The sequence below is a fragment of the Pan paniscus genome, chromosome 8, assembly GCF_029289425.2.
Source record: "Pan paniscus chromosome 8, NHGRI_mPanPan1-v2.0_pri, whole genome shotgun sequence".
Taxonomy (NCBI): domain Eukaryota; kingdom Metazoa; phylum Chordata; class Mammalia; order Primates; family Hominidae; genus Pan; species Pan paniscus.
Window position 1 is genome coordinate 20,525,752 of NC_073257.2, and position 27,633 is coordinate 20,553,384.

At 38.5% G+C, this 27,633-nt stretch overlaps 1 protein-coding gene across 1 annotated transcript in view; it reads left to right on the forward strand.

The window, feature by feature from the left end:
• TAF3 (TATA-box binding protein associated factor 3) overlaps positions 1-27,633 on the forward strand; it is a 194,684-nt gene that overhangs the window by 155,883 nt on the left and 11,168 nt on the right. Inside the window, exon 4 of the mRNA XM_034929915.3 lies at positions 2,094-2,176. Coding sequence (XP_034785806.1) covers positions 2,094-2,176 — 83 coding nt within the window. The remainder of the gene's footprint in view (positions 1-2,093; positions 2,177-27,633) is intronic.

Genomic DNA, 27,633 nt, shown 5'->3' on the forward strand with positions numbered 1-27,633 from the left:
AAATAAGCAGATGATAGAGAAAGCTACTTTAGAAGACAGCAGGAGACAGATGCTAGTGTAATTGTGGGCACAGAGAAGTTTGTAGGGAATTGAAGGAGCTCTCCTTCAATACTGGTGGCCTCACCGGTATTTCCTGTGGAGTTGGATGTGTAGAAGGGGAAAGAAGGTCATGGAAGAGTCTTGAAAGTGCTAAAGATTGAAATCATTGCTTCATATTCATGCTTTACACTTATCTTAAGACTTACTAGTGTCAGATCCTGAAACAGGCACTAGAAAATAGCAGTAAGCAAAATGCGCATGGTCCCTGCCCTTAGCTGGGTTAGCTGGTAAACAGCTAGTATTGGAGGCATACATGAAGCTGGAATTAAAAATGTTCTTTGGCATCACTCGGTGCTCTAGGGGATGGTTTTAGGTTGGTCCTGGATGTATGGTGGAATAACTAAGAGGTAAAAGGGTTGGGGCAAGATAAGTTGATAATTCAACAAATGTCTGCCGAGCATCTCCTGCATGCAGGCATCATGCGAGGGAGCTGTCAAAGCAGTAGATCTTGGTGGGCTGAGGGATTTGAAAAACAACTCTAGGAAGAGACAGATAAATACATGAGAGAAAATAATAGATTTGATCTACATGTACTATATTAACTTTATGATACGTTGATCATTATTTTATGTGTTCCCCTTTAGAACCACTATACTGTTCAATTATGATGTAATTCTTGAGCTTGAAATACATAAATTAATGTTGCAACTAGTCAGTGACTAACAGTGAACCAGTGACATTAAACATCTGGCAGTGCTTGGGACAGTTCCTTACAACAAAGAACCATCCCACCAAAAATACCAATCCTACAGCCCCACCGAAAGACTTGGAGATAGACAATAATTTGGAAATGCAGAGCTTTTGTTTAGCTTGTTAATTCAAAATGTTGATTATATGATCTGCAAACCAACAATTGTGAAGAGACCCTTTAACATCAGACTTAGTTTCTGTGTTCTCTTCTGACGAACAGGTCAGATCTTTCTGAGGTCTTTATCTTATTTGGCAGCCATTGCCTTCACCACAAATCCATTCCAAAAGAGAATATCTGTTTTCGTTTTCTTTCTTTTTTCTTTTTTTTTTTTTTTAAGATGGAGTCTTGCTCTGTCACCCAGGGTGGAGTGCAGTGGCACAATCTCAGCTCACTGCAACCTCCACCTCCTGAGTTCAAGTGATTCTCCTGCCTCAGCCTCTTGAGTAGATGGGACTCCAGGCGCCCGCCATCATGCCTGGCTAATTTTTTTTTTTTTTTTGAGACGGAGTCTCGCTGTGTTGCCCAGGCTGGAGTGCAGTGGCATGATCTCGGCTCACTGTAAGCTCCGCCTCCTGGGTTCACGCCATTCTCCTGCCTCAGCCTCCTGAGTAGCTGGGACTACAGGCGCCCGCCACCACGCCCAGCTAATTTTTTGTATTTTTAGTTTCACCATGTTGGCCAAACTGATCTCGAATTCCTGACCTCGTGACGCCTGCCTCAGGCCTCCCAAAGTGGTGAGATTACAGACGTGAGCCACCACACCCTGCCTGTTTTTGTTTTCTTTTACAGCATTTCAGATTGTTTTACCCCTAGCCAAAAATTGAACAGTTGAATGGTACAATTACACTTAGTATTTCAACTTTCTCATTTGATAACGCAAACTTAAGATGAGTTTAATGTTTGTCAAGTTCCATAAACAGATGCTTTTATCTTATAGGGAAGACATCATCGCAGTTTTTTCTATTTATATTAAGTCTGGTAATTATTTAAATGATCCACCAGAAATGATCTAGGTAACAATTTTTGTTTAAAAATTTTAACAATATAATTAAGTCCAAAAGTTAACCCAAATAGAAATAACTACCATATTTATATAGCATGATTAAAGTTTGCAGAATTTCTCATGATGCCAGGTAGCCTTCAGTTGTACAGAATGGCCCAGATTGTCTTTCTGTCTAAATTTTAGCCATATTTAAGGCTTCAACTTTTTAACTCAGTTTGTGGGAGTGGGAGAGTAGGAGAAGTGGTAGGAGGTACTTTTGTTGAAAAACCATATTGAACTTTAATGTGCTAACTTCCACAGATAAAAGTGGAACCAGTCGCTCTGGCCCCGAGTCCAGTTATCCCCAGATTAACTCTCCGAGTCGGTGCTGGCCAAGACAAGATGTAAGTATAAACGTTTTGAATCAGAGTGAAACAAATGAAATTTAACCTTCTCTACTCTTTCCTAAGGGACTTAGAATTCCACAAGCTTCTCCCAGGTATGAACCTGTAGGGTCAAGCTTTATTTTTAGAACTCTTCGTTTTCAAGTTTTTATTGGTTTCTTTCACAGAGTAAATGCTTTTTGCTTTATTTGACGTAAAGGATTTTTTTTTCTTGTTCTTTTTCTCTTTTTTAAAGACTAGCACCTGACATTATTTCTGCATAGTCTTTAAGGTCCCACTTATCTGAAAAATAAGAAACTCTGTACTGAATGGACTTACTGCCACATTACACCCAGGTGGATGCAATGTTACACTTTCTCAAGTACATAGTATCTGTCACCACGACAAAGAACAAAGATTCTCTTTTTGCTCAGATGGCACATGGTTTTATTCTGTACCTGTAAAACAAAGAAATGCCAAAGGCTTGGAGAGACAGTATGTAATAGTCACAACTGATGACTTAGTCCACTTTTTTTTTTAAGAAAGCCCTAGAAATGCAAACCCCACGTTTGCTGTTTATTTGTCTTAATTTTCATGGAATCATCATATCAACCCACTCGTCTTTACAGTTAATCTGTTGGATATTTTTCTTTTATTCATTTTTTGGGGAAGCATTAAGGCCTACAGTACTCTTACCTGATCCTAATAAGATAACGAAACATTGATTTTTTTTTTTTTGGAACTCATGTTGAAAATCATTCCCCTTGTTCTAAAAGCATATTATGCATCATTTAAATAAAATACACAAGATAAAAATTCTACAACCTTATTTTTCCCATTAAGCCTGAAAATGCAGTTTACATTGCAATCAAATATTGTGTTGAAAATAGGCTTACAAGGCATTCCATTTACATTCAATTTTTCGCCATAAAAGTGAGAGTAGGAGCCATGAATTTATTTAGTAGAGAGGACAGAAAATTTGCTTTGTATTCTCAGTGGTTCATTTCATCTTAAAAGTTACATATATTGATACTGTTGCTTCTGTCAGTTCCACGTGTAGTGCAAAGAAAAAGTCCAGCATGATTCTGATGAATGTGAGCAGAGAGGCAACTTGGTTTTCCAGGGGAGTGTATACCCCTCTGAAGATTTAAAGGAGAAAATCTGATGGCTTCTGTTTTTCTCACCTAAATTCTCTGGATAATTTCCACATTACTCTTTTTGGTTGTGCCAGTAGAGACCTAGGAAATGCAGCAAAAATCCTGTGGATTCAGTGCTTTTGAAACCAGCTATCTGGTATACCTAGTGCCCCTATCTTACCTACAGAAGCATGAAGAATGTCCTCATCCCTTAACCAGTAGAGCTCGGAGAAGACCCAACCAAAGTAAATCTTCCATCTCCATGCAAATTCTGCATATGGGCTCATTTCTCTAAGAGGAAGATGTTGTTATCCATCATTCAACAAGTACTTTTCTCCTGCAGTTTATATTTATTCCCATCTCTCAGTAACTCACCATTACTTAATCTTGACTCCCACACAGAAGTTTGGCTTGCTCATACCCTTTAGAGGAATAAGATTTGTTAAAAGGCATTGAAAAGCCAGGTGTGGTAGGCCATGCCTGTAGTCCCAGTTACTTGGGAGGCTGAGGCAGGAAGATCACTTGAGGCCAGGAGTTCAAGGCTGCAGTGAGCTATGATCGTGCCCACTGCACTCCAGCCTGGGCAACAGAGCCAGATCCTGTCTCTAAAAATAAAAAATAAAAGGCAGCCAGATGCGGTGGCTCACGCCTGTAATCCCAGCACTTTGGGAGGCCGAGGCAGGTGGATCACAAGGTCAGGAGATCGAGACCATCCTGGCTAACACGGTGAAACCCCTTCTCTACTAAAAATACAAAAAATTAGCCAGGTGTGGTGTCAGGCGCCTGTAGTCCCAGCTACTTGGGAGGCTGAGGCAGGAGAATGGCATGAACCTGGGAGGCGGAGCTTTCAGTGAGCCGAGATCGTGCCACTGAACTCCAGCCTGGGCAACAGAACAAGTCTCTGTCTCAAAAAATGAAAAAAAATGAAAAAAAAAAAAAGGCATTGATAGTTATATTCAACTCACCTGCCTTTAAGCATCTTTCAGTCATTCTGTTGATTATTTATTCTGTTTTCCCCCTCAATAAATCACTCATACACCTGAGATATTGAAAGATGTGAGAAATCCTATTTGGAACAAAATGTCTAGTATCAGGGAAATTATAATACCCAGGTATTCTAGACAAATTGCCCTTGAAAGCATATTATATATCATGTAAACTTTCAGATATGTAGGTAATGACCGCCATGTTATATGAAGGATTAATCATTTGACCAAAGGCAGATGCAAGAAAATCCTTATAATGAACAAAGAGATAAATGAAGTGAAATAGATTACATTTTAAATTAAAATAGAGCGAGAAAGAGGACTAAATCTAATAGTAATAGAATTTTATGTAAAATAAAACTTATTCAGTAAAGTGCTTTTTGTGGGGTGGGGTGGTGGGGTGGGGGGTGGTTCTAAATCAGGGGTCAGCAAATTATGGGCCAAATCCAGGCCACTGCCTGTTTTCTGTGACCTGCAAGTTAAGAATGTGTTTTATATTTCTTAGTGGCTGGAAAAAAATTAAAAGAAGAATGTATTATGACACATGAAAATATGTAACATTCAAATTTCAGTGATCCTCCGTGGTTGTAGCATGATACATGGCTTAGTCCATGGTGATAATGGGGAGGGAGGTGACAGATTCCTGTCACTATGCCTGTGGTTACCCAGTTTGCACACACCTTGGGGGGGAATCATACTCTTTTGAAGTGAAATTAATGAGCAGACTGGGATTCAAAAGGGGGAGTTTGAATAGTCCAGGGGGGTATTTATTGCTGAAGAACAGGCAGAATCATCTTTTGAAATTAGGAAAAACGAAAAAGCTTTACAGGGTTCAAATTATACCTTCTAGTTGGAAGATCTTTAAGACAGTATTTACTTTCTGAGTCTTAAATAAAGCAGTTATGTCTTCTGCCCTTGATCCAGAAAAGTACTTTGAGCTTGGATTGTTTCCTCTGTTCCCTATTATTGTTCCTTGAAGCAAGACAGGAATAACTTGTTTTTCCCTTGATTTAACATTCCTGGAAACTGTATTCTAAAGGAGTCAATGGTGAGTCCAGGACCTCCTCCTGATAGTGTTAAAATTCAAGATGACTTTCCAAGGACCTCAGATTCCTTTAACAGATCTTCCAGTAATGGGTGTCCAGAGTTCCCTGTAGTCTATATTGAAGATAAAACCAAAACCTAACCCTGAAATTACAGTCTCAACACCTAGAGACAACATATTCAAGTGAATTGCTGAAATATCTGGTCCAGCCTAGCAGAAGCCTTGCCTTGATGCTGGGATAGCAAGTAAGTTTCAGCTTGCCTCAGAGCCACCGCCTGGAACTCTGTTGATGGGATCCTGAGGTCCCACTTGGACTTGGGGCTGGGAGCAGGGTGAGTGTGACAGCCACCATGGAGGGCAGGGCAGGTGGCAAAGCAGGCACCAGGTTATTTGTCCTCCCTATCTTACTGTGTATTGAGTTTGGTCATTTTGAGCAAGTGTAGGTAGAATTGGCTAACTTACAGTGTTCATCCTTTTCCTCATTTCTGTCAAGAAAATAGGAGCAAGGTAATGTGATGGATTTTAGGGACGGGGGCTGTTTGGATGGAACTGTCAAGAAAGACTTGGCAGAATAGGGCCTGCAACTCTTCTATAAAGCTCAAATTCAGGTAAAGGAGCTCTGTGAAAAAAAGGTGAAACACTGGTAAAGTATTAACAAAAAATACAAATTTGCATAAAGATTTTGGGGTGAATATAGGGTAGAGGAATAAGCATTCTTCCCCTCAAATTTCTCAAACGTCTCTTTTGCTGCTGTCTTCTCCCAAGGACTGAAGAGGAAGCCTCCTTCCTCTTCCATCTATTCACCCACCCTTGCCCTCGGGCAGTGGGTCCCCCATGCCCAGGTCCATGGTGAGCAGCTCCTCCTCCTCCTGCTTTCAGAGCACTCCTGCCTTTATCAGCAAGCGCCAGAGAAGGGGTGACTGGTGGGGCCCCTCTAGACATCCCATCATGCATGGTCATGTTTTCTCTAATAAATATCTCATAATATATTGGATCAGGTGATACAGGAACCATTTGAGATGCCTTTCAGAGAACAATATTATTATCAATGGTAATTCTAAATTCCCTTTGCGAGTTCACAGTAGGTATTCTGTTTAACAAATATAACTCCTTTTTCAAAATATACAAATTATGTCAAGATATTTTTCAGAAACCACTTTACCTCTGGCATTAGTTTTCTTTCTGCTGACATTTTGATTTCTGGTGGCAAGTGGATTGATTTCTTACAATTCAGTAACTTCATCATCAGTCCTCGTCCTAACAAAAGTGCTGAGAATGTGATGCTTTCCTTTACATGTCATTTACTTTTTTTTTGTTGCATTTCACAGAGTTTAGCTTACGCCTTGTGGGGGCTTTTTAATACTTGTAATGTCTAAATTTTTTCTATATATAATGAAAATGAGAGCTAAAGCTTTGCTCGTTAATCTTTAAAATCAATATGTATAGACACTTGTCTTTGAGTGATCTAAACTTTTCCAATTAATGCTTTTTGACAATAGTAGTGAAGAATAATCATGGGCAGTTACAAAAATAATCATTTAAAATATTTTTAAGGAAAATAAGCATTTTATATTTTAAAATATAGCCAGATTTAGCCAAATGACATTCAACAGAGTGAAGCTTGCAGTGGTATTTTAGTGAAACATTCTTTAGAGAAATAATAGTAAATGGTTTTTATCTCACTTTCTGAATTTTCCTTTCTATACTTGAAGTGCTTTTTATTCATATATAACTTTTTTCCTAGTCTAAACAAATTTAGGGGAAAGTAAAGAGAGTATATATAGTACAGTCGGAAATAGAAATAGATCTTCTTCCCTAAGATCAAGGGAAGAAAAAAGAAGCAAATGATTGTAGGTCAAATATGATCATACCTTCCTAGCAGTAAGGGCAAAAAAATACATTTTTTAAATTAATTTGTTTTTATTTATTTATCTTTTTTTTGAGACAGAGCCTCCCTCACTCTGTTGCCCAGGCCGGAGTGCAGTGGTGTGATCTTAGCTCACTGCAACCTCCACCTCCCGGGTTTAAGTGATTCTCCGGCCTAAGCCTCCCAAGTAGCTAGGATTTCAGGCATGTGCCACCATGCCCGGCTAATTTTTTGTAGTTTTAGTAGAGTTGGGGTTTCACCATGTTGCCCAGACTGATCTCAAACTCCTAACCTCCAGTGATCCACCTGCCTTGGCTTCCCAAAGTGCTGGGATTACAGGTGTGAGCAATCTTGCTTGACTGAAATACATTTTTTTTTTAAAGGAAGGTGTTTCACTTTCTCAGGAGAGAGTTTTTCAAGGCAGTAAATTTAAAAATTAACTTCTATGTGGGAGCAGATGACAAGGATGGTGTCCTCCACAGCAGTTTTTATAGGTGACCCAAAGGCATTTTTTGTTGACTTTTGCACACTTTCCAAGAGGAAAGCATGAAAGAACAGCTCAGTGCTGACAGCTCTTAAGCACCTCTTCATCTCTAGTGGAAACACCCCTATTTCCTTTTCTGAACTGTGTTAATCAAGACTCTTGGTGGCAAGTAACAGAAATCCAAAGCAAACCGTCTTAGAGGGGAAAACAGCAGGGGTGGATGTGACTTCGGCGGGGCCACCTGCAGGCTTGCCGAGTATTCTAGGGCTCTGCCCACCCTCCTCTTCTCATCTGGCCTCTGCGGTGGCAGAGGTGGTCCTGGCCACTCAGGCTGTTGTGATTCTTGGTGCTCACAGTCCCTGGCGAAGCCCCGCTTCCCGGGCCTCCGTTATCAGCCCCCATGAAGGACTTCGCTTCAACAGCCCCTGTGGTAGGGAGGCTGCCCTGTCAGAAGGGGAAGTGGTAGGTTCCAGAAGGAAAGGAGGGCTCACACCAGAATAAGGGGCAAGAGGCAGGCAAAGGTGATTTATATGTTTTATTGTAGTTAGGAAAAGGCTGTCAGTTTTGCATTTTTATAAAAGTGTCCTGGGGAGGCAGGGCAAAGAACCTAGTTGGTGTACAAAAGGGTACTTTAGATGTAACGTTTGGGAACATTTCAGAACGTCATCCTGTCAGACTTGGAAGGCCTTTTGCTTTTCTGTTTTTAATATTTTCTTCCTAATAAAACTATCTGCTTTTGATTTAAAAACAACAACAACAACACAAAAAAAGATTAAAGAATGTTGGAGTTTTATTTTTCCCTGATTAACTTGCTACTGAAACTGAAACATTTCATAGGTATTTTGCCTACGTTAAAAGCTAAACATCATGAGCTGGACGTAGTGGCGTGCACCTATACTCCCAGCTACTTGGGAGACTGAGGCAGGAGGATTGGTTGAGCCTGGGAACTCAAGGCTACAGTGAGCTGTCATTGCACTGCTGCACTCCAGCCTGGGGGACAGAGTGAGACCCTGTCTCTAAAACAATAAATAAATAAATAAATAAATAAATAAATTTTTAAAAAGCAAAATAACAACAATGACAAAAAGAATTTTAAGAATGACTGGTGAAGTTCACAAGTGACATTTAACATTTTTAAATGACTGTATTTAAAATTTTCAAATGACCTATTTTTAATGCTAGGGAAAGATGCTAACATTACCAGTGAAATTCCTAGCCTCTGAACAACTGCAACAAAGGTTGTGAGTTTGATACGTCATTCTTGCTACCTTCCTGTACTTACAAATTCAGCAGTCCCAAACCCATAGATCTTCATCCCTTTTCTGATTTTTCCAGAAAAGGAGTTTTTGACTTCCTTATATTACTGTCTTATTTTTACCACCTAGAACAATGACATAGTCTCTAAATTTAGTTTTTACCCCGGCACAATACTGTTTATTCATTAACACCAAAGATGCAATATGTTTACTAGAAAAAATAGTAAACTGTCAGAAAAACTGGCTTTAGGTTTTCAGAAATACTTTTACTGCACAGTAAAACAAGTGGAGAGATTATAATCAAAGCATTTCCATCTTACTTGTAAACAATTACAGCAGTTCTTACATAGATGCCGCATTAGAAGACTCAGGAAAATTTACTGGATTCCATTCTAATGCAATTAGAGCTAATTTTGTTCTTTAAATGAATAAAAGGTCAGCTAGTAAATCTAGCTTATCTTGAGTCCAGACTTCAATAAATTGTTTTATTTAATTTGTTGTAAAAGATCTTATCCTTAATGGGTCCAGGTCTTATTAGTTCCCTTAGGTTTTAAAATATTTATGACCACCTTTTTAGATATGATTTGAATGATAGTTGGAAACTTTCTCTCCGCAGTGTTATCAAGGTCCACGATCACTAATTGAGTGAATATAGGAAAGTACTTAAGATTCATTATCTAGAAAAAGCTGATGTGGACTTCCAGAATTTAAATGTTCCTTAACCTGTGACAGGCAGAGATAATTTAGCTGTATCATGGAAACCTTTTGGATGCTATCTGATTATAATTTCTCCTAAAGATCAAACTACTCACACTTCTGGCATTTAAAAAAAGAATATGTTTCCTACAGATGGAAACACTTAGGCACTCTTTATTACCAAGAACATGGAACGTTTCAATCCTTTGCATTCTGTTATTTCCTGTTATAGGCCTATACTGTGTTCAGATACTTACACAAAGATTGCAGCTGCATGGTGCAACATCTCTTCGCTTTTCCCACGCCTGCCTGCATAGCTTCTAGAGTGGATATCCACGTCACTGCAGGACTGCTGTCATTTAGAATATGCACAGTCTTTTTTAATGTGGTAGCCACAAGTCTCAGCATGTGGAACTGCCTCGCCATATTACCCCAGCTGATTAGACTTGCCTTTTGGGTTCCAAACCTACTTGCATCCCCCACGGCTTGTCGTCCAGGCTCTAGGAAAGAGTATGTGTCTATGGTCAGCCCTCCTCAGCTGCTGGCCTCCATTCCCACCTTGCCTGCCCCGGCTGGAACTTCGTTCCCTCTCTTAGCTCCTCTCCTCTGTGTCTTCCTCTTCTTTTTTCTCATTTTTCTCCAGCCTTTCATTCTCCCATGCTAACCCTCCTCACCTTCATCAGGCCTTCCCTCTGTATGAGAAAAAGGCTATGTAACATCTGCTTTTCATGCTGCTTCTCAAAACTTATTCTTTGGTTTTACTTTCTTCTAATTGTTCCCTCCTAAACCTTCTGTATTCTGGTTTCTGCCCTAGAAACTTTTCTACAGCTTCTTGTTAAGACCATTAGATGCTTCCCAATTCCCAGTTCCAGAGAACATGCAGCAGCTCTTATTGTACAAACCCTGTCTGCCGTTTGGACACTGTCCCCTAAGCCCTTTCAGAAACTTCCTGTTCCTTTGATTTTTGTGGTATTACACTAGACTCAGTCTCTCACTCTCTCTCTCTCTCTTTTTTTTTTTTTTTTTTTTGAGACGGAATCTCACTCTGTGGCCCAGGCTGGAGTGCAGTGGTGTGATCTTGGCTCACTGCAGCCTCCGCCTCCTGGGTTCAAGCGATTCTCCTGCCTTGGCCTCCCGAGTAGCTGGGACTATGGGCACCCGCCCCCACACCCAGCTAATTTTTGTATTTTTAGTAGAGACAGGGTTTCGCCTTGTTGGCCAGGCTGGCCTCAAACTCCTGACCTCAGGTGATCCACCCACCTCGGCCTCCCAGAGTGCTGGGATTACAGGCATGAGCCCCCATGCCCGGCCTTTCATTCTCTCTTACCATGGATTCCTTTTGTTTTTCTTTTATGGACTTATTTTTTTTTCCCCCTTCTTTTCTTTTTGCCCGTGGTACAGTAACTCTGTTTCTTCTTCGTAAATGTTCTCATTTTCTCTTTAGGTTTGTTATGCAATGATGATTCCCATTTCTTTATTACTAGCTCATATTTCTCCTTCAAGAGTCAGACTAATCTGCCAAGTTACTGGAAAGTTCTGCCTGGGTGAACCAGCAGCACCTCAAAAATAGCACTTCCAAAACTGAACCCAGCATTATTTCCGCCAGTGTGGTTCTTCTTCTTTTTCGTATATGTTGATGATGAGACCAGTGCCTCCATTTTCAAGCCATTTTGGGCATTAGGGTAACTTGAATGGAGGCAAAAACTATCTAATAGAATTGGGAGATTTTCTTATATCATAATGTCAGACTGGGTGTCCTGAAAACAAAGATAAATGTCTTCTTAGCTCCAAAAGTTTCCCAAACTGAACAAAACCAAGGAAAGGCCTTGTCCTAGAAGTCTCCTTTGATATTCACTTGGACTCTCAGCATCTTGTAACTTCCGCTCAGCATCTTCAAGCTTGGCTGTCTCCTCCTTGTCTAGACACAAATGGTCAGGTCAGTAGCAGCCAATGAGAGAAAGAAGTCCATATCCTTATTCACAGGGATCCATAACTCACCCCAAGCAAAGATACCTTCAGCTAAGAAACAGGGGGAAAAAGGATATGTAGCTAGGATTTTAATAAATGAAGATTACATAAGAAGATCTGAGAAGCAAAACACTTAAAAGTCTGATCAGGACATAATAGGCTTTCAAAGAACAGATTAACTGCTTCAAAATATGTAACCTAGAAAGCAGAAGTTTCCCCCACATCTCACCCTTCCCCCGAGTTAATCACTGCTGACTGTGCCGTGTGTATTTCAGCAATTTTTATAAAAACAAATTAGGGGCTGGACATGATGACTCACACCTATAATCCTAGCACTTTGGGAGGCCAAGGCAGGCAGATCACTTGAGCTGTGATCACCACTGCACTCCAGCCTGGACAATAGAGTGAGATTCTGTCTCTCAGAAAAAAAAAAAAAAAAAAAATCAAGATTATCAAGTAGGCATTTTCTTTGTTTTTTATTTTATTTATTTATTTTTTTGTAGTACCCCTCTGTTTTGGAAATAAGTATATATTATAAATCCCTGTGTAAAATGGTACATTGTTTGTACTTTGCACTTAAAAGTATTTTTGTATAAATATCACAGTAAAAATTTTTTCTGTAAAAAAAATGTGTGTCCTATTTGTTGCCTGTTTTTTAGTCATTGTATGGATTCTTTCCTGGTGTTTTATAAAATATGTTTTATCAGACTTAGCTTTGCCCCAGGTGGTGGCAGGGCTGGTCTATTGTGAATTCAAAGCATGTGATCTACCAAGATTTCAACCCAGAGGAAATGGGCCTGGAAGTCCCAGAGCAAGCTCTCAGTGGGCCAGCTGAGATCATGTGACCAGCCTGAACCAATCACTGTGCCTGTGGAGACACGGTGGCTCTGATTGGCCTGGCTCATATGTGTTGCTTGGAACTAGAGGTAGGATAAAGCCCACTCAGGCCACATGGACAGAAAGAAGGAAGAGAGAGAGGGCTGAAGGCAGGGGCAAGGCAAATGGGTGCTGTGTAGAGACAGGCAAACCCAGCAGATGCCCTGAGCCTAGACCTCTGGTATGCTGAATGCTGGAAGCCATTGGGTTTATTTATATATATTTCATGGTGCTGAGAAACATCTATTTGCATTATTTATTTGTGAATCATTCCTTCTATAAATTGTGTTGCTGTTTTAAATTTCCTATGAAATACATTTTTAAGTATCACGATATTGCGTAGTCAAATGTAATATTGTTTTCGCACATGGTGCTGTATACATCATAGATTCTAAATTAAAACTTTTGATAGAAATTACAAAATTTGTGTTACCTTACTGTATGGGCATAGCTAACATCCTAGTTTCTGGAGATTCTGATCTACCAATATTTCCCATGCTGAATCATAAGCTTCAGCATTTCTTTAACAATATCTCGGCGTTTGGTATAAAACCCTTTGACCCCAGATGCAGAGAATGATTGTTAGTTAGGTAAAAATGAGATGGTGACTGGTGCTGGTCCGTTGGCCAAAGTTTGGAGCATAATGTTCCTGGTATATGTATGTCAGCTCTGGCTGTGATATCATATACTTACCTGGTTTTATTTTTATAACTTTGTACATGCATCTTGAATATAATATTTTTCTAAAGTTTATTATAATTAGAAGATCTTTAAAATTCCCTTTAAAATTATATTTTTTCTAAGAGACCCAGTTAAAATTAACTGTATCTATTTTTAAGGGATTGTTTTAGTTTCTAGTTTAGATTAACTAGTAGAGCACTTCTGGCTAATGTTTGATATTAGCCTGGTTTTGAATATATCTCTAATGTGTGTTATAACCCAACTGAGAAATGCTGCTTGATCTGTATATGAATACGTGAGTTCTGCTAAAACACTGAGGAACCTTGAGAGTCGCTAATGCCATCAGGGTTATTTGTTCTGAACGGAATGAACAGAATGAGTAAATCACAATTGTGAGTGGTAAATGGCCATGTTCTAGTTTTTTTTCTCATCAAACCATTTAAAGCCAAGTGAGCAAGGCAGAATGGCTGGCTACCTTTTTATTGTTTTTGTCATTTTGTTTATTTAGCTTATAATTTAATACAAGGAAATTTGTATCTGCTTTATATGGAGGCTGCCTTCAAAGTACGTGGTCAGGGTAAATTTTGAATGACCGCTACATCTTTTTTCTCCCTTGCTAGCATGAACTGTTTTTCTGTATGCATACATCTGTAAATCAGTACATGTGCTCTACTGTTATTATATAGTTTTAAAGAAAATACATTAAAAGAAGAAAAATGGCTCTTAAATAAGAAATGCATTTTAGATTGTCTGGCATTTGGCTGTTCTGCTTATTTGTGCTCCCTTTACATCTAAATTAAAACAATTCAGAGATTCCCCATCAGTTCAGAGGTCTCTGTAGGGCCTGTATTGTTGACATGGGTGGGAGTGGAGTGAAGAGGAAGAGGAGCACAGGAGGTGCCTTAGAGAGTCCTGCTCTGAGCCCTTATCCCATAGACCTCCTCACAGAAGACACCAGGCTGACTCACTGTCCTGCCTGCTTGTCATGTCCCCGCAGCTGAGGCTGGAAACTTCTCGAGCCCTCTCCGTAGTCCTAGATGTTAGAGGCAGAACCTGGAGGAGACAGAGGGCTGGGACCCAAAGCAGCTCTCAGATGCCTTCAACCCTTTTAAGACCTTCAAGGTTAGGAGCTGCAGTGACCTTCTCTTTTCTTTTTTTTCTCTTTTGTAATGATCTTTCATGTGAATCTGAAGTCAGTGTAATAATTTCAGTCGTCTCTTCTTGCCTTAGAGAAAAATTTGGAAACTTTCTTATGTACATAGATACATACATATATATCTATATATACACACACACACATACACATCCGTATGCATGTATATATAATAAGTGTGTATGTGTGTGTGTGGTTTTGCTTCAAACTCCCTTGGACACCTTTTTTTAAAATTAATCTTCATAAAAATTATTTAAATTCTAAAGCAACTCAAATGATTATTCATTAAATAATTTAGTAATGTTTTTGTAACTAATTTATTTCTTTGCAGTATGGAAAAACACATTATTTTACTTCATCTTATATTTTACAGTTACTATTGCACCATTGTTTTTTTTCCCAAACAAATTGTTAAAATCCTCTTCATTCTCATTTTGGAAGATCATTTGTTTATTAACAGAGATATAATATTAAACAGGCAATCTCAGAGCAGAATGATAGCACAAAGGTCAGGAGTGTGATATAGATTTATACACATACACACATGCATACATAAACATATATAGTCACTTCTTAGCCCACACAGATGAATATATGTATATGTATGTATGTGTCTATATCACATGCTCTAAATAAATATATATACACTATATTTTTTCCATCCTATTTACAAAGTACAATAAGAATTCATATAAAGCATGGTGATTTTGCTGAAGACCTAGCAGCTTTTTTGAATTTTAATATATTTTGAAGTGGTAATGTTGGATTTTCCAAGCATGACTTCAGTAATAACTGAATTTTATAACTCTCCAGTGAGATACAAATCTTAATCACAATCTTGTTCATTTTTCAAGTTCACTGCATATCATCTTATTACCTTTAATGTTTTCAAATAACTTGGGATGTCATTTGATCCTAAAAATAAAAAGTAAAGGTGTATGTTTTTATAGCTAACTTACAAATTCATTTTCATGTGAAAGCATCTTTTACTAAATAATTACCCATCCTCCTCTATAGACTGTAGGCTCAGGGACTACAGAAAGTAAAGTTTCATCCATGTTGAATGTTCAATTTCATTTGGCTTTGCTTTTTCGTAGTAAAAGCACCCTCTTGTTTGCTGCAGAGCAGCAAAAGCCTTTCTGAAATCACAAAATCTTTTAGAAGTTCTGACTCCAGAGAATTTGGTTTTGAAAGGAACCCTCAAAGTACCCCAGACAACACTCTCTGGGTTTACATTTTGAAAAGTTGATCTGCATTTAACACATACTGATTTTGATTACATACATAATGTAACCATGTCAAAGGTAGTAGACTTGAAAATAGTGAATTTGGATCAGATGTTAATTCTCTCAGGAGCATAAGTAAATATCACAGTAGACGGTAGGAAGTGTTAAAGGCTGGAAGAGATACATCTAAAATTATAAAGAAGTTCAAGGTGATTACTCCCAACTAGGAAGGGCTAAAGAGGTTTGGGGAAAGTAGAATTTGAGTAGAGCCCTTTAGAGTGAGTAAAATTTAGAAATGGAGAAAAGTGAAGAAAAAAATAAAAGCAAAGATGTATGGAGTGAAATAATGAATGCACATTTTCCCCTAAGAAATTTCCATAGTATTCTGTTGACCTAGTAGTTCATATGTGCCCTAGTTTTATGATTAATGATCTGAAATCATTCTGGATTGAACGCATATTACCAACTTCTAAAAAAGTTTTTATTAATATTTTCAAACATAAAAGAGTAAAATGATACACTTTCATCTGCTGGCAACTTGGATAGATTTAACAGTTATCAAAATGTTGCCATACTTGATTCTTTTTGTCTTTTTATTCCCAACGCATTTCCAAACAAATTCAAAACTTAATATCATTTCACCTCTATATTCTTCAGTATGCAACTCTAAAAATATGGTTATTTTCTCATATAATCACAATGTTATTATCATACATAAAATATACAGACATTTTCCTTGTTACCATCTAATACCTGGTCCATATTCAGATATCTTTATTTGTCTCAAAAATATCTTCAACAGTTTAACCAGGATCCAAACCAGACTTATAAGGACTTGTAATCTAGACCTGTTATTTTTAATCCACACTCCTACGCTCCTCCTCCTTTTTTGCAGGGGAAGGGGATGAGTTCTTACTCTGTCGCCCAGGCTGGAATGCGGTGGTACGATCATAACTCACTGCAGCCTTGAACTTCTGAGCTCAAGCCATCCTCCCACCTCAGCCTCCCAAGTAGCTGCAACTACAGGCACATGCCACTACACCCAGCTAATTTTTTTATTTTTTGTAGAGATGGGGTCTTGCTGTGTTGCCCAGGATGGTCTCAAACTCCTGGGCTCAAGCAATCCTTCTGCCTCAGCCTCCCGAAGTGCTGAGATTATAGGCGTGAGCCACCATGCCCAGCCGCTTCCTTTTTGCCATGCAATTGATTTGTTTAAGAAACCAGATCTTTTGTTCAGCAGAATATCTCACTTTCTGGATTTGTCTGTTTACTTCTTTGTAGTGTCATTTAAATTATTGTTCTATCCCTGTAACTGGCATTTAGTCCTAAGTGCTTGATTAGATTTAAGTTCATTCTTTTTTTCTTAAAGGGTATTTTGCTGCTATATACTTCTTATTACTTCAGATCAGTAGGCATGGAATGTCTGATTGTCACATTCTTAGTGATACTGAATGATTTCATTGGGAAATTATTTTTTGATCTAGTCATTCCTTTCACATGTATTAGCTGAAATTCATCCCTAAAGGTGAACCTCAGCGACCCTGAAATACACCTCATACAGGAGAGGCAGGATAAATATACAATCTTTTTTTTTTTTTTTTTTTTACTTGCCAGTCTTCAGTGAAAAGAGTTGATGGAGTTGATATAGTTATCTCCAGTGATGAGCATAGGGTTTTGGAAAGGGGAAGGGTTCTGTCTCTCTCTGTCTCTTTTTCTCCCCCATCCCTCCCCCTCTCTCTTTCTCTGCTCCCCCCACCCCTTCTTCTCTCTCCCACTTCCCCTCTTCCTTTGTCCCCCTTCTTCTTTCTCTTTCTCTTTTGTTTTCATGTTCATATTGTACCATCTTGACCAACGTGAATTCCTTCATGTTGCCTACTGGGTTTCGACACAACCTCATTTGTGTTGGATAGCTTTCTTACTTTCTGGTAAAAAAAATTCCAGGTTTATCTTGCATATTTCCTGTATATTCTTGTGTATTTCCACAGATCTGGAATTAGCAATTTCTCCAAGGAACATTGGTTCCTTCTGATGATGAATGGTGTTTAGGAATCATAATCTGTCACTAGAGATGCCCATTGCTACTGGGATGTCATTATTCTAGGCCTTTACAAGGGACAGAAATAGGAAATAGATGGGTTTGAAAAGATATGAGTTTATACTGTTTCCAGTTCAGATTTAATATTACTGTTACGTATTTATTTATTGTTATTTAAAAAATAGAGATGAGGTCTCACTGTGTTGCCCAGGCTGGTCTCAAACTCCTGGGCTCAAGCGATTCTCCCACCTCAGCCTCCCAAAGTGCTGGGATTACAGACTGAACCACTGCGCCCAGCCACATCTTTTCTTTCACATTAGAAATCCTGAGTCTTGGCCAGGCGCAGTGGCCCACGCCTGTAATCCCAGCACTTTGGGAGGCTGAGGCAGGCAGATCACAAGGTCAGGAGATCGAGACCATCCTGGCCAACATGGTGAAACCCTGTCTCTACTAAAAATACCAAAAAAAAAAAAAAAATAGCTGAGTGTGGTGGCGCATGCCTATAATCCCAGCTACTCGGGAGGCTGAGGCATGAGAATCACTTGAACCCAGGAGGTGGAGGTTGCAGTGAGCCGAGATCACACCACTGCACTCCAGGCGACAGAGCAAGACTCCGTCTCAAAAAAAGAAAAAAAAAAAAAAAAAAGAAAAGAAAAAAGAAATCCTGAGTCTTAAGAGCATTATTATAATTATTTGAGTTATTCAACAAGAATTATATAAAATAGCCTAAAAGTAATAGTACCACTATCACTACTACCACCAAGATCATTAAATGAAGTTAAAGACTAAGGTTTTTTTCAGCATTTGCTCTTAAAATACATTTCACTATGGATATGCTTACAAAATGCTGTCCTAGAGTCACTTGTAATTATTTTTGTTTCTGCATGGTTATGTCATCAGCTTGATATACATTGAGGTTCATTCATTTCATCTAGTTTTGATTCATAAGGAATTTTTCTAAAACTTAACTTTCTGAATATGTGGACCATTTACCTAACTCCAAAGTGGAAGCTGTATAACAAAATACATTCAGAGAAGTCTTGCTTTCATGCCTTTTTCCCTATGCCCTTTATACTCCTTATTCTATAGGTTGCCATTTTGGTTTCCTTTTTATTATTATCTTTCTAGTGTATCTCATTGCAAATATGAGGAAATGTGGATTATATATTTCTTACCTGAATATTAATGCCCTTTTAGAGATTTTATGATTCGGAACATTTGACAATAGAAGTGTAATCATTTAAGCATCTCCCTTGGAAATGGAGATTCTATAATGGCTATATTTTCCCCTAATTACTTCATGCAATTTGTTTCATTTTTCAAATAGGTCATGCCTGCATTAAAAGATAAAATGTTTGCTACTTGATATGTACTTGGGTTATGACAAGATAAAATAACCATTTTATGAGATGATGTAAATATTCAAGAGGCAGGCCACGAGCTTCAGGAATTAAATCCATTTATAGTTGTGTTATAATTATATGAATGTTAAAATTTGAGCTGTGAGGATCAAGAAGAATAAGGAATAACGATTGACTTGAAGAATCAACATAAAACTGATTATCATAATTGTCTTTGGGTATTTGGTGTTTTTTGATCCAATCTGAAATATGGAAATGACTGTGTTACAGTTTGGCGTCTTAAGGACTGGTACTCTAAATATAATTTCTTCCAACTTCTGAATATTTATTTACATACCTAAGTTAGAAAAATCGAACACCTGGTGTGTTAGTTTTCTATTTCCACATAATAATTGACCCTGAAACTTAGTGATTTGAAGCAATAAACATCAGTTGCTTCCTAGTTTCTTGTGGTTGGGGATTTGGGTGGTTCTGGCTCAGGTCTGTCTGCAAGCTGGTGACTGGGACCATAGGCATCCAGAGGCTTCTGTGAGGGTAGAGAAGCCGCTTCAAGCTCACGCACAGCTGTCGGCAGGAGGCTCCGGGGACCTCTTCATAAGGCAGCTTCAGCATCCTCCCCACAGTGTAGCTGGCTGTCCCCATAGAAGCCACAGCCTGTTTTATGACCTATTCTTGGAGGTGACGTGGTTATTTTCACCATGTGCTGCCAGCCATCCAGCTCAGCCTGTCCAGTCCGTGAGGGAACTGTGCCAGTGTGTGAATGCCAGGAGGCCAACCACCACACTTGGGCTTAGTATTTCTGGGGCTTTTCATAAAAATCAGAAAGCAAAAATATGGAGATTATGTGTATGTGTGTATCACTGATCCAGATATGAGGTTTTATAGTAATATGATTGTGAAATTTCAATGTCTTTTTTTTTTTTGTATTTGTTATGAGGGGGGTTTTTTTTTGTGTTATCTGTATTCTTATGTTGAGGCAGGGTGTCACTCTGGGATTTTTTTGAGACAGGGTCTCAGCCAGACTGGAGTACAATAGTGCAATCTCAGCTCACTGCAACCTCCACCTCCTGGGCTCAAGCTATCCTCCCTTCTCAGTCTCCTAAGTAGCTGGGACTACAGGCACGCACCACCACACTCTATTTTTTTTTTTTTTTTTTTTGTATTTTTGTAGAGATGAGGTTTCCCTATGTTGCCCAGGCTGGTGTCAAACTCCTGAGCTCACACAGTCTGCCTGCCTCAGCCTCCCAAAGTGCTGGGATTATAAGCATGAGCCACTGGGCCCAGCCGAGGAGAGGGTTAGTTTAAAATACAACATGGGAATCTGTTTCTCAAGGTGGTTGGTATTTCTGAGATTGATCAAAAACTGAAATCTGAAGAAGAAAAGTAAGTTTTGGTGTAAACAATATGTTTTTTCATCGACCTGATTTTCCTCCCAAATGTTGAACTTCCTGTTCAAAAGTTTCTGTAAAATTCATGGAAGTGGTTGCAATAGTTTTTACCTGTGGCATCATTTTGTTACCATTTAATAATGGCCGTTCACTTTTAGAAGTAAATAAGTAAGCCATTGTAAGGGAACTTAGGAACTTTGTGTGCAGTTTAGTAGCCAGCTATTCAGACTTTGATAATTTGGATTACTGGTTTCATCGTGTTTGCACACAATAGCTGAATAATGAGGATCATTAAACTTCTTGTGCAGACATATCCAACTTGTGTTTGCTGCTAACCCTGGAGGCTCTGTGCAGCTGGGGAGGTGAGGACGGGCTCTTTATTGACTTGACAAGCTGTGAGTTTGCATTACAGGCCAAGCAGCTCATGACCCATTCTATTTATGTCACTGGTTTGTGGTGGGGAAACAGGTAAAGAAATCCTGCTGAAAATCCCTCCTTCTGCACGTTTTTATGAATAACGCCAGTGTTTATAGCAGTGAGGGCACTGTGATCAAATCCTCCAAAAGCTGTAATGCTAGCAGCATGGAGCCATTGTGGGACCAGCTGTGGGCGGTATTGGTTTCTCTGTGAGACATTGCTTATTCAACAGAACGCTCTGGACGAGAACTTACTATGCAATTAAACAGGAGAGAAAAAGTGATACTTCAGAGAGAAAAATATAGAGAAGCAAAGCACCGTCTAGAAGTATGAAACAAATAATGGTTGGCAATAAAGGCCAGCAGGAATTCAAAATTACTTTTACAACGATCAATTTAGATTAAGTGATGATAGTTTATCTCACAAGTGATGAAAAATTATATCATGTTATACTGTTAAATGTTTTTCTGTTTTGTTTAAAATTAAAAGGATTGTTTTTAAAACTGTTTTCGGTCATCACAAAAATAACCTTAGCTTAAGTCAAACTTTCAAACTCCAGTGAATTTTCTCTTGAATTTCAAAAGAGTTGGGAAAAATGGGTTACTTTAGTGCCTCTACACCAGTCTAACCCCTTGAAAACAAAAAGTTAGGATAAAAGTTTGTCTTGTCAACACTGAGTAGCCACTTTAATGTTTTTTCTTTTACTACTCAGAAAATCTGAGTGAGAACTATATATATATATATATATATATATATATATATATATATATAAATTTAAAAGGGGTAATTGAACTGGGAATGTTAGGCATTTTTGAAGGATTATCTTATTATTACAAAGTTATTTTTAGCAAAATGTCATTTCTCTAAATTGAGAAAAATGAGAACATATGCACAAGCAGACATTTCTGAGATTTTAACTATTAACCCATAAAATTGGTCAACAATCTGTTTCTATCTGTTGGCCACACTGCTAATTTTAAGCCATTCTAATGGGCGCCATTATCAGGCCTTATAGGTAAGGGAGAAATGTAGGAAACATAGGGAGAGGCGGGGCATTGTGGTTCACACCTGTAATCCCAGCACTTTGGGAGGCCAAATCACCTGAAGTCAGGAGTTTGAGACCAGCCTGGCCAACATGGTGAAACCCCGTCTCTACTAAAAATACAGAAATCAGCCGGGTGTGGTGGTGCATGCCCTCAATCCCAGCTACTCGGGAGGCTGAGGCAGGAGAATTGCTTGAACCCAGGAGGTGGAGGTTGCAGTGAGCCGGGATCGCGCCACTGCACTCCAGCCTGGGCAACAGAGTGAGACTCCATCTCAAAAAAAAAAAAAAAAAAAAAAAAGAAAGAAAAAGAAATGTAGGGAGAAAATTAAAGGGCACTAGAAAAGAGTCAGGTAAGGCAAATAATATTCATTGTGTGTTTGGTATAGCTGAAAACAATGTAAAACCATTTCCGGAAAACAGAACAAAGCCTTCAGGATCTGATTGTACCTGGTGTTGGGAATGACTAGGTGGCTGAGGAAGTGGAATCTGTGTTGGCAAACAGAAATCTCAGTGGTCCTGTGACTCATTAAGCAGATGGAAGGAAGGTAGGCAGGGAGGAAAGAACAGAGGAAATGGTCTTGTATTTTAAAATATTTTAAACAGGCAAAAATAATTCTTTTACAGAAGTGTTCTCACTGCAGTAGTAGGTATTCTATTTAAAGCTGATTAATATTTCTTGAGCTGCTGTGTTTAATACTGCAAGTAATCCAAAGACAAGATACAAATCTTACTCTTAGGAAATTGACTGTCTAATGTGGATGAGAGAGACAGATCTGCACACAACTGGGACACAAAGCAACTATGGGCAATGTATTTCTTTGAAAAGGCAAGACCCAAAACTACGTACCAACCTTAATATCTAAAGGCTGTTAAAAAAAAAAAAAAAAAAGAAAGAAAGAAAGAAGGAAAGAAATTTTTTTTTTTTTTTTTGAGATGGAGTCTCGCTTTGTTGCCCAGGCTGGAGTGCAAAGGTGTGATCTTGGCTCACTGCAACCTCCGCCTCCCAGGTTCAAGCAATTCTCCCGCCCCAGCATCTCAAGTAGCTGGGATTATAAGTGGGTACCACCATGCCCGGCTAATTTTTGTATTTTTAGGAGAACTGGGGTTTCACCATGTTGGCCAGGCTGGTCTCAAACTCCTGACCTCAGGCAGTCCTCCTGCCTTGGCCTGCCAAAGTGCTGGGATTACAGGCGTGAGCCACCGTGCCCAGCCCAAATGTATTACTTTATGTACGAAAATACCATCATTGTAGGAGGTTTTCTCTTCCCCCTCCTTTGACCCTGTCCTTGTTGGTCTGCTATGGATGATGCACTCAACTTAGACGCACTCGATTGTGCAGCTCCTTGATCTCACTCAGAGCTTTGAATTTCACAAAATCATAGTAGGACTAGACTATGGTCAACATTTGTCTGGAAGGCTTTTTAACCAAGCTATCATTTTTTCCCCAGTAAATTAATAAAGTGTAACATACACACAGAAAAGTGAATTAATTTTAAGTGTATAACTCAAGCCATCCTTAAAAATACCTAGCAACAGTTTAGACGTATACATTGTAACAGGCATTTTCATCTTTTTTGTTGTTTTGCTTTGTTTTTTGTTTTTTGAGACGGGGTCTCACTTTGTTGCCCAGGCTAGAGTGCAGTGGCACTATCTCAGCTCACTCCTGGGTTCAAGCGATTCTCTAGCCTCAGCCTCCTGAGTAGCTAGGATTACAGGCATGCACTACCACGCCCAGCTAATTTTTGTATTTTTAGTAGAGACAGGGTTTCACTATGTTGGCCAGGCTGGTCTCAAACTCCCAACCTCAGGTGATCCGCCTGGGTTGGCCTCCCAAAGTGCTGGGATTACAAGTGTGAGCCACTGCACCCGGCCTTTTTCTTTTTTTTATACAAGTTATGTTTGTTAATTATGGATAAATCAAAAGGAGAAAAAAGGCATCCACCCAGCACAGTGGCTTAATGCCTGCAATCTCAGCACTTTGGGAGGCCGAGATGGGAGGATCACTTGAGTCCAGGAGTTCCAGACCAGCCTGGGCAACATGGCAAAACCCCGTCTCTACACACAAAAAAATACGTATACAAAAAATTAGCCAGGCGTGGTGGCACACACCTGTAGTCCCAGCTACTCTGGAGGCTGAAGTGGGAGGAACAAATAAGCCTGGGAGGCAGAGGTTGCAGTGAGCCAAGATTGCACCACCACACTTTAGCCTGGGCAGCAGAGTGAGACCCTGTCTCAAATAAATAAATAAATAAATAAATAAATAAAACATCTATAATTTTCATGTAAAGGCAATTGCTGGACATTTTAGTATATATTCTTTCAAACTTTTTTCTAAGTATACACTCATACCTTCTTGTTTGCTTTATTTTCTTAGAAAAATTCCATCTTACACCTACCTTTTTCTTGGATAGACATATCATTTGTGTGTGTGCACACATGTGTATCACCACTTCAAATAACAACATGGTGTTTTGTTCATCATCTCTGTAACCGATCTCCTATTCTAGGGTATTTTAAATTGCAGTTATTCTAGTTTTTATTTTTTTATTTTATTTTTTGCAGCCATAGACAGTGCTACAAATCATATTCTTTACCCCATACCTTTACACAGCTGTCTAATGTTGCCTCAGGATACATTTCTAGAAGCGAAATTGCTGGTAAAGAGCTTGCACGTTTTTAAGTTTTCCATAATCATTCCAAATACTGGACCAACCATCTCTCCCTTTCCCCTAGCCTGACAGTACCAGGTGTTGTCAATCTTTTTCATCTTTACCAAAGAAGCCTTAAATTGTCATGTTTATATCTTTGATTACTATGAAAATGGAACATTTTTTCTTGTCTAGTGGCTGGTTTTGGTTTTTTATTCTATTTTCTACTTGCTGTTTCCTTTGCTCATGTTTGAATAAGAACATTAATTCTTTTTTATTCAGAACAGCTGTTTATATAAGAAGGAGTAATGCTTTATTGTTGCAAGTAGTTTGCTTCATTTTGTCTTTTGCCTTTTAACTTTGCTGAGGTTATTTTATGCCATATAAAATTGTCGTGCAGTCAAATCAGCATTTCCCTTTATGGTTTCAGCTTTTGGTGAGATACTAGAAATTGTGTCCTACCCCAAGACTAAAAACATCTATATTTACTTACTTTTCTGGGAATTTTTATGGTTTTGTTTTCTTTTACCTAATTTTTAAGACGTTTAGAATTTAATGGTTTGTGATACAGCTCCAATTTTGAGGGATTTTTTTAATTAACTATACCATCCGACAAGTCATAATTGAGCTAATTCTCAATTGCACATGCGTAATTATTGCATAGTAAAGCACATGAACATCTGAAAATTATTGTAGACAATAGCTTCAGTCTCTACCTCCAACAAACATTTTCCACTATAACAGCTGGCAAACAGTAAAGTTAAAACAAAGTGACAACCAAATTCTTTGCAAGCAGTTTTCTAAGGCCCCATCCATCGATCCTGTGAATGGCTATTGTAAGATAGAAGATGTTTCCCTTGAATAACCTCCTCTTGTTGATAACTTACATTTTCAGGCTTATTTTTGCCTGCAGTCATATTTATTGATCACAACTCTCTTTTCTTCTTCCTATCATCCTCTGTCCTCTCTCTCTTTTTCCTGCCCCTGAAATTAACTCCATCAACCAACAACTGAAAATGCCTGGGTTGTCCTCACGCTTCCTGACCTAAAATTGTAATTCTTTCACTTGCTCTGTTTCTTCTCTTTTCTTTTTTTCTGTTTTCATTGATATCCCATATTTCTCTCACCTGTGCTTTATCCCTTCCTACATCATAAAGCATATTATTATGCTTTTTGGGGGGAGCTATAATTTTGAATGGATAGAAAAATACACTTAAAAGTATCATGTCATCTGGAAAATTACTACTTTCTGGATCAGCTTTTGTTTCTTAGTTTGAATTCTAACACATTTTGTTTTAATAACCATCATGTTAAACTCTGAGGACATAGAAATTAGAAAGGCTTTTTGTTCCTTTGAGGAACTACTGATAGAGCAGGGGCAACAAATCTGTGTACAAACTATTCAAATTGTTTTTTAGCCTTAAGAAATTGGGTCAGTTTCTTTCATTGTTCAGTATATTTTAGAAAAGAATGAATATTCTGCACTGATTGAAGACAGATTTTTTTTAAATGTCCATTGAGTCAATTTCATTATTCTTATTCAAACCTATATCTTTGCTGGTTTTTTGACTGCTTATTCTGTCAGTTATGCAGGGAGATAAATATGTTTACATCTGTGGCTATGATTGCAGATTCATCTGTTTCTTACTGTTCTGTCAGTTTTTGCTTTATATGTTTTGCAGATATGTTATTAGGTACATACAAATTTTAAACTGTTACAGCTTCCTGGCAAATTGGAACCTTTTATCATCAGGAAATAGCCTTTATTATCACTGATGGTTCTTGCCTTAAAGTCTTTTTTGTGTGGTATTACTTTTCTTTGTATTTGTATACATCTTTTTATAGCCTCTCACTTTCAGCCCTTCTATTGCTAGATGTTCCTCTGGGCATTAGAATATATTGGGTTTCACTGTTTATACAGCCTGACAACTGAATCACTTAGACCTTTTATGTGATATAATCATTGATATTTTGAGTTTGAAATCTACCTTATTATTTTGTGCTACTTCTTTAATGTTCAGTGGTTTTTTTTCTCTCTCTCTCCTTTCTTTTATCAGACCAAGGTTTTTTTTTTGATCGTTCCTTTTTTCCTCATATTATACTTTGTTTGTAATTTTTGTGTGGTTACCCTAGAAATTACCATACTTTATTCACTACCTTTACGCTACATTTTATATAATAGAGGGACATTAAAATACTTTAGCTCTGTTTACCCATTACTGGCTTACATATTATTATGTTGTGTAATTAATTATTTAAACATTTGGAAGATCTGTATAAGTCAGTGAACCAGTATTTTCCAAATGACCAATGTATGACATTATAAAATAATGCATGGGTAAATTTTGTGTTCATAGTGCTAAACAGAGCAATAAATTTTAATGTAACAGAATATGAATGTCTGTTGATATGATTTCAGATTACACATTGCAACCAACTTAAAAGAAACTATCATTTGTTGCATTTAATGCAGCATTAAAGAAGAACTTACACCATTATCCAAAAAATCTTTTAAAATACTCCTCCCTTCTCTAGTTACATAGGCCTACATTAAAGAGATTTGCAAAAATTTAAAACATTGCCAGTCTTGGCTAGGCACAGTGGCATGCGCCTGTAATCCCAGCTATTAGGTAGGCTGAGGCAGGAGGATTGCTTGAGCCCAGGAGTTCAAGACCACCCTGGGCAACAGAGCAAGACGCCATTATCAAAGAAAAAACAACCAAAACATTGCCAGTCATTACCAAGTTTTTTGTCTTGGAAAATATAGTTATTTTCATAAAAAAAATGTTATCTGTTAACATATAATGGGTTCATTGTCGTTACTTTTAAATGAATTACTATTTTTAAACTTTTCAGTTTTATTTTTATTTTATTTTATTTTATTTTTTTGAGACCGATTCTTGCTCTGTCACCCAGGCTGGAGTGCAGTGCCATGATCACGGCCCACTGCAACCTCTGCCTCCCAGGTTTGAGTGATTCTCCTGCCTCCTCCTCTGGAGTAGCTGGGACTACAGGTCTGCGCCATCACACCCAGCTAATTTTTGTATTTTTAATAGAAATGGGGTTTCACCATGTTGGCCGTGGTGAATCACTCCTGGCCTCAAGCGATCCACCCACCTCGGCCTCCCAAAGTGCTGGGATTACGGGCATGAGCCAATGTGCCTGGTCCAGTTTTATTTTTAATATGGTAAATATTGACAGATATAGTGC